Source organism: Nannospalax galili, unplaced genomic scaffold (genome assembly GCF_000622305.1).
Source record: "Nannospalax galili isolate Female #2095 unplaced genomic scaffold, S.galili_v1.0 scaffold20, whole genome shotgun sequence".
Lineage (NCBI taxonomy): Eukaryota > Metazoa > Chordata > Mammalia > Rodentia > Spalacidae > Nannospalax > Nannospalax galili.
In genome coordinates this window covers 2,236,576-2,244,639 of record NW_008346414.1, presented here as the reverse complement: position 1 = coordinate 2,244,639, position 8,064 = coordinate 2,236,576, and the positions used below count along the sequence as shown (strand labels likewise).

Genomic DNA, 8,064 nt, shown 5'->3' with positions numbered 1-8,064 from the left:
TTTTTTTTTTTTTTTTTTTTTTATTAAGCTAGCATCTGCCCCAGTTGGTGTTCAAATAGCACTTGACTCTGCCTGAGATACCTGTATCTTTTCTCTAATCAGAGATACAGAGGTTGAGTATAAAATAAACCTGCTCAGATAGGACAATTAAGTGCACTGTACGATTTTCCCAGTTTACAGGTCTATACTTAAGGGAAAAGTTGCAAGAATGCTGAAAAAAAATTGAACACAATCTCATCGATGAGCATTTTAAAAAACTATAAAAACTTTGCCAGCCATTTACTTGACTAATGAGCTTACTTACTTGGACGCAGCATTTCAAGCGCTGTGAATGGAAACAGAACACACTTAACATAGAAATGAATGATTGATTTTGCTTCTACAGTGCAAGGATTTTTTTGTACAAAACTTTTTTAAATATAAATGTTAAGAAAAAAAATTTTTTAAAAGACACTTCATTATGTTTAGGGGGGACAGCATTTTAGGGTTCCATTGTCTTGGTGGTGTTACAAGACTTGTTATCCATTTTAAAATGGTAGTGAAAATTCTATGCCTTGGATTACACCCCGCTCTTCAGGTTGTAAAAAACATACATTGGGGAAAGGTTTAAGATTATATAGTACTTAAATATAGGAAAATGCACACTCATGTTGATTCCTATGCTAAAACACATTTATGGTCTTTTTTCTGTATTTCTAGAATGGTATTTGAATTAAATGTTCATCTAGTGTTAGGCACTATAGTATTTATATTGAAGCTTGTATTTTTAACTGTTGCTTGTTCTCTTAAAAGGTATCCATGTACCTTTTTTGGTAGTAGAAGAAAAAAAGACAGGCTGCCACAGTATATTTTTTTAATTTGGCAGGATAATATAGTACAAATTATTTGTATGCTTCAAAAAAAAAAAAGAGAGAGAAACAAAAAAGTGTGACATTGTACAGATGAAAAGCCATATGATGGCGGTTTGGGGGAGCCTGCTAGAGTGTCACACAGTGGCTGTCATGGGGTTGTACATAGCCTTTTTTTGTCCCTTTTTCCTGCTGCCATACTGTACGCAGTACTGCGAGCTGATAACGTTGGTTTGTTCTGTAGTGTGCTTTTTGTCCCTTTTCTTCCACCACCTTACATTCCAGCATCTTACCTTCATACGCAGTAAAAGAAAGAAAGAAAAAAAAGGAAAAAAAAAAAAAAACCAATGTTTTGCAGTTTTTTTCATTGCCAAAAACTAAATGGTGCTTTATATTTAGATCGGAAAGAATTTCATATGCAAAGCATATTAAAGAGAAAGCCCGCTTTAGTCAATACTTTTTTGTAAATGGCAATGCAGAATATTTTGTTATTGGCTTTTTCTATTCCTGTAATGAAAGCTGTTTGTCGTAACTTGAAATTTTATCCTTTACTATGGGAGTCACTATTTATTATTGCTTATGTGCCCTGTTCAAAACAGAGGCACTTAATTTGATCTTTTATTTTTCTTTGTTTTTATTTTTTTTTATTTGGATGACCAAAGGTCATTACAACCTGGCTTTTTATTGTATTTGTTTCTGGTCTTTGTTAAGTTCTATTGGAAAAACCACTGTCTGTGTTTTTTTGGCAGTTGTCTGCATTAACCTGTTCATACACCCATTTTGTCCCTTTATTGAAAAAAATAAAAAAATTAAAGTGCACAGTGTAAGCTTCTTGTGTCCTCATTTGACACACTCTGTAAATTAACTTTCAAGAAAATAACAGGTTTTAAGAGAAGGCCAGTCAGTCTTTTTCAGGATTATTTCTATGGGCATTTTGACACGTGTATTATACCCTAAAGGAACATAAAGTACTTACTGTATTAAAATAGATACACCTCAAACCATGGAAATAGTTTCTAGGAATTATAGTTCTAGAATAATTTTCAAGAAATGGAAGATGTTTTCCGTGTGCTGTTCAAAACTTTTGCTCCATCTCTTAGCAGAATCCATTCAGACACATGCGAAAAACTTGCTGGTAATAACCTCTTAAAGTTTTATTTCCTTCGGATTTTTTTCTTCTGCTCTTTTATATAAAAGTCCTTTTTATTCGCCCGTTATTGTCCTTAGAATGTAATCAAAACCAAAAAAAGAATCTTTAAAAAATTAGCTCCTTAGTTCCACATAATGGCCTTTGCTCATAACAAAAATGACCCTTCCCTTCAACCCTAAAAATCCAGAAACAAAGGCAGCAAGTATATTAAATCTGTTTATAAAACAAAGCAAAACAAAAAATGAAGAAAAAGAAGAAGAAGAAGAGGAGGAGGAGGAGGAAGAAGAGGAGGAAGAAGAGGAGGAAGAGGAGGACGAGGAAGAAGGAGGGAGGAAAAAGATAGGAAGAAGAAACAAAACAGAAACCAGCAGCCAGGGTAGCCAGACCTAGCCAACTCTTCTGGAAGCCACTTGATTTCCTAAGATGCATCATGGTTTGCCTTGTGATTCTTGAGATCCTACAATCTGTACAGGCTACAGATTGTCTTAGGATTTTTTTTTTTTTTTTTTTTTTTTTTAAATAGGGTCTACCTGGCTGACAGCAAGGGAGGGTGGAATACCCTTCAGTAGTTATCTTTTCATATTTTGAAATGGCTTTGAAAAGCAAATTAGGTCTATTTTAAAAATCCTCTCCGAAATCTGTGTTGTTGGTTTTACAATTACTACATGTTGCAGCATCAATTTGCTTTTTTCTAGCACGTGCCTCTGTGGTACTGTCTCCCTGTTCCCAGTGTAGATTAATGGATCTGACATTGTTCTTATTTTTGTAAAAACCCAAACAAAAGCTGTTCTGTTGTCTTGTGGTAGCATTTTTGTTGCAAAGTTCTTATGCCCTGGTACCTGTGAGGTAGGCAGCCTTTTCAAGTAGTGCATTTCATCTGGGGCAAGAGTTTTTATCTCTTTAAGTATAGGGAAAGTGGGGTGTTTTGTTTTGTTTTTAAGCCACTTTGAGAGGGAAACAGAACTGCACTAAGAGGAGTTTGGAAAACCTTGCACAGAAGTTGAAATGGGGTGGGGATCAAGCACATTGGAGAAGCTGATGTTTGTCAGTGAACTGAGAAAAGATACAAGCAAGTACTTTTGGTTAGGTTACTCCAAACTGATTCAAAAAATGCTGTTCGGGAAAAATCCCAGTATTTCCCAGTGCCTGTTAGCTTTAGATGTGGTGATTTTTGTTTCACCAGATTGAATATCCATAAAACTCCCTGTCCCTATTGCTCTTTCATTAGGAACGCTTAGTGCAGCCTGTGTAGGTTTTAGATGCAGTGTTCATTTTAATTTCTCAGTATATGATGCTCTTAGTGTAATTAGGTTTTGCATTCTGACAGACAGAATTAATGGTGGATATAGTACACTTACAGGTTCAGATTTTTAAATCAGGAGTGGTGAGGGGTGCAAATATCTGGTGATAAATCACAGATTCTATGTTCGATTTACATGGTCCCAAAGTTAAATAAATTTATTGGGAGACAGCGTCTTCAGGTTACTTCGCCTTCTGACTTCCCAAAGCCTTCTTATAAAATACTATTTCTGAAGCTGAGTGAACAATGGGAGCGTGACTACTTGGACAACAAGAATATAACATAACATTGTGCATCTTGAACCCCAAAATTTTAAATTGTACTATAAAATAATATAAAAATATTTCCCACAGAAATATGGATCCCTGATAAGAGTTTCAAATGAGGAAGAATGTTAATATCTCAGAATTCTCAGTTAAGTTTTTCTAAGTCTTGACATGCTGGTGGGACATTCTCTGTGCACTCGAACTCCTGATGCTTAGGATGTTCCTTAAAAAAAAAAAAAAAAGAGTTCCATTTAAGAACCACTTAATAGGGAGGAATACAGCAAATACTGTTATGCACATTTTAACCCCCAAACACTTCCAGTGCATCTCCTGAGACCATTTGCTATCCTCTCGTCTAGGAGCTACAGAAGGATTGAAACCAACACATTTTAAAGGTTGCTAAGACGTGGGGTGAACGTGGTTCTTCTTGTGTACCAGCCGTGGCAGGAAGTGTGAAGTAGCTGAGTTTTTCCCAGGGCGTTCTGTGGATAGAACTGTTTATTTAAATATCATTTTTTGTATATGCAATAAGTCCATATTGTATATATTCATAATGGTTGAAGTGAGAACTTGAAGTGGCAGAGGGAGGGTGGACTAGATGCCATCTCAACTGGAGAAATAAGAAAACGAGGCGGTTTATTCACAGACACTAAAAGTTGACTGAAAGGTACCAGGATTATTTGGGGCCATCCCAAAAAAGAGTTGAGAAGCCTCATGGGTCAATGTGTTTTCTGGCGCTTTACTCTGAGGCCGAGGGAGGAAGCATAGTATTTTAGTGGTTTTAAAGCCACTTCCACACACACAAACATGATCGCTGATGACTGTCTTCTGTCTGTTCTCTTCGCTACGGAGCTATCAGTCCATTGTCCCCGGGCCTAGTGTGTTCAAGAATGCATCTGTCCCATTCTGTTTTGAAAGACAACTTCTCTTTTTAAAAATTGTGTGAATTTTGCTGATGAAACTTGGATTGGCAGTACTCTTTCAACCTGCTTGGAAAACTATTTTTTAAAAAGACTCTTGACTTTTAAAAGGCATGATCTCTACTTTGCAAATTTTTCTAAGCATCTCCTGAGGCCTTCCCTGCAGCTTTCCCAGAACCCATTTCTTTGAGAAATGGATCCTAGTACACACCTACCCCAGGGCTCTTACCACTACAGACTATAGACATGGGTGGTTGGCCGTGCACTTTTGCTTGCTGGCATCCCGGCGTTATCCCATTAGCTCACTGTTTCATTTATTACAACACAGCCAGAGAATTGGCCTTCAAGGGGTCTGGCCTGTTACTAATTCCCAGTGTCATCTTCGGTCATGGGATCCGATTCCTCTGGGAAAAGGAGACCAATACAGTTCACAACGGTCATTGTACTTAAGTACCTAAACTTGGCTTAACCCAACTCAATGATTGATCCAAATACTGTTTTTCCTTTCTGTAACATGGCAAAAACTGTGTGAGGAAAGAAAGCACATGAATCTTTCATAGAGACAAGCAGAAAAGGCAAATTAAACAGCTTCCGCAACATTTCTTCTGGTGCAGATCCCTAGGGGAGCTGTGCTTTTAAATAACCACGAATATGGTGTATGTCTATGTTGTACTTTGTCTATCGAGGCTTTAACTATTATTAGTGGGTCAGATAAAGGGATGTGGAGGGGCATCAAATGAAGGCCTCGAGGACAGTGACTAGCACTGGACCCGGAATGCAATTCCCCAGAGTCCACCTGGAAGCAGCAGGCGGCTAGGCCCAGGTCTCCATTGCTCAGAGAAGGGGGCGGGGCATGTGGGAACACAGCTGAGCTCCAGACCCCAGGCCTCCTGCTTCCCAGAGTCGGGGGAGAAGAGGCCCCAGGCCCCTGCTTCAGGTCGCCATGGCAACAAGGCCTGGACTGCCACAGTGGTAGCCGCCCTCCTCAGCACATCTGGACTCCCAGTTCTGCTGCTTCAAGTCAATGTCCACAGCAAGGGAGGAACCTGGAGGAAAATAACCACTCCTCCCTTCGCCATTGCCTTCCCCCATGACAAAAAGGAAAAAAAAAAAAAAAAAAAAAAGAAAGAAAGAAAAGAAAGAAAAGGAAAAACAAACAAAACCCCCGCATGTTTGAAAGAAACAACAGGCAGTTCGGGTGTGATTTGAGAGCAACTCTTTTGGGTTCTGGTCTCTCCAGAGATTTGTTCGCCTCTTGTAAATTGTTGGCTGCTTTGACGTTGAACTTGATGACATTTCATGTTTTTGTTGAGCTGCTTTTACATCAATTTTGATTTTTTGTTTCTTTATGATTTTATTATTATTTTAAGAAAATGTCTCCCTCCCTTCCTCCCTCTCCCTCTGTCCTCGACCAAAGGGCTGTTTGCTACTAAGTTTTCTCAGTCATTAAGGGAAAGTGTTTTCTTCCAGGTGTGTCCCAAGTTAGGACTTCCATAGATGGGGCAGGGAGTCCGGGTCCCCTGGGGTTGAAAGGTGGGAGGCGTGGGAAAGCACCTCAGAGGTGAGAGATCTGGGGAGGGGAGATTACTTTTGAGATCATGCCAGTGGCTCAACCTGTGGTTGATTTATGTCATAATTTTAAAAAGCTATCGAGAGAACAGAAAATCACCGGGCCAAGTCACACCTGTACTTTTTTTCCCTCCTCTGTCTCCAACCTCTTTCCAGGTTCTTCACACACCCCCATTCGGCGTAGTACCCAGAGAGCTCAAGATGTGTGGCAGTTTTCGGATGGAAGCTCGAGAGCCCTTAAATTCTGAGAAAATTTGAAGTCCCCAGGGTCGGGGTGGACGCGTGCCGCCCAGCCGACGTCAGCGTGGTCCGTCCTCCTGCTAGTCTGTGATGTTTTCTGAAAGTAGTCTCCAAGAAGCCGTTGTGCGAAGACAGAGTCCTGCCGAGTCCTTCCAGCCTGGGCCTGCAGTGCCATTTTATTTATATTTTTTAATAAAAAAGTAAAAACAACAGCAAAAAAAACAAAACAAAACAAAACAAAAACAAACCAGACCCATATTGGAACAGTGAATCCGTCCCATACAGAGGGCCCTCGGACCATCGCTGTCCGGAGCGATGTCCAACCCTTTTGAAACCAGCCAACCTAATTACCCGTATTGTGGAAATGAGCATGCGCCCCGAACCCCTTGTTTCTATACATTCTATGTTGTCTTTTAAAAAGTGTGCTTAACATTGACACAATAAATGTTGGAGCTTTAGGCGGTGTTTGCTTGTTCTTTAATTTTTAATGCTCGAAAGACAATGCAGCTGCCTAGGACTTTGTATTTGTGTGCCCGCTTCCTGTGGTCGACCCATGGGTGGGCAAGAGGACCAGATTCAAGGGATGGGTAGGAGGTAGATGAAGGAGAGGAAATAAGTGTTTGCTTATCAGGTGGCATACATTTCCAAAGAGAATCAAAATGCAAAACTTGGGAATAAATCATAACAATATCATAATTAATGTAGTAGTATTGCTGTTTATTAATGCTGACGTGTGGTTTTCCTGTCTGACTTATAATTTGCATACCATTAAATAATGCATAATATGGCACACTGAATCCTGTTTTTCAAATATATGCTTTTGGTGGCTACCAAGCCGGGTTTGAATTTGTCTGTTAATTTAGTTCAAGAAAGATAACATTACTGGATGAGCGGTAAATCCTAAAGAAGGTAATAAATGTCAGTAGTTTCGTATTAAATATTCTAATTTTAGGATTCCAAACTTTGAGCACATACATCTTAAATGCCGACAAAACATGACATTCTTAAATACATAAGGAAATTTGGGGAAGATTTTGGAAGAGGAAAAGTTACAGGAGGAAAAAAATACAGAAAAAAACTATCCATCAGAATAGACCACTGTAATCACGTAGTACCTTGATCCTTAGGGATTAGTGACACAAGATCTACAGATGGATGATAAAAATTGTTCTGGCCCAGTTAATTCGCCAAGAGCTTCTCAATTCGGTATTTTCCACCGTCTACGGATCCAGAAAAGAATTAGAAACAATATTGCATTGCTAAAATAGGTTTATAAATAATAGAACCCAGACACCTGTGTATTACAGATTTACATATTGGCTGTGAACCTAAGTGGGGAAAATCTTACCCATTCACCCTCTGGCTAGATTACCTAACCTAGTAAAAAGATAGCAAAATAATTGGCACCTGGATTCCTTCCTGCTTATTCATCATAAATAATAGCGCTCTGCCTTATACTTTATGCAGTACTTTCATGTGCATTGTTTCATCCGCTCCTCACTGGGGCAGATCTCACAGTTTCCACTGTGGATGGGGGGACCAGGGCTCAGCAAGGGTAAGGGCTTGCTAAGGCCGTATCCATAAGAGGTTCCTGGTCCATAGCTAACGCCACTGAACTCTGTTTAATTAACGAAAAGGAATGCCTCTCCCTAGGGTGCATCTACCTGGTACCACACTAGCTACACAAACACACGTGTTTCCACACACAGAGACCATGGATATTTGCTGGTTGAGGCATACATTTGCCTCTTTCTGCCAACTGCTGTGAGCA

At 39.5% G+C, this 8,064-nt stretch overlaps 1 protein-coding gene across 7 annotated transcripts in view; it reads left to right on the top strand.

Moving 5' to 3' along the window:
• Bcl11a (BAF chromatin remodeling complex subunit BCL11A) overlaps nucleotides 1–7,086 on the top strand; it is a 96,660-nt gene extending 89,574 nt beyond the window's left edge. For all 7 annotated transcript variants that reach the window (XM_008842792.1, XM_008842798.1, XM_008842797.2 and 4 more), the window contains one exon: nucleotides 6,210–7,086. In XM_008842792.1, coding sequence (XP_008841014.1) covers nucleotides 6,210–6,301 — 92 coding nt within the window. In that variant the 3' untranslated portion in view covers nucleotides 6,302–7,086. The remainder of the gene's footprint in view (nucleotides 1–6,209) is intronic.
• Nucleotides 7,087–8,064: the final 978 nt, after the last annotated feature.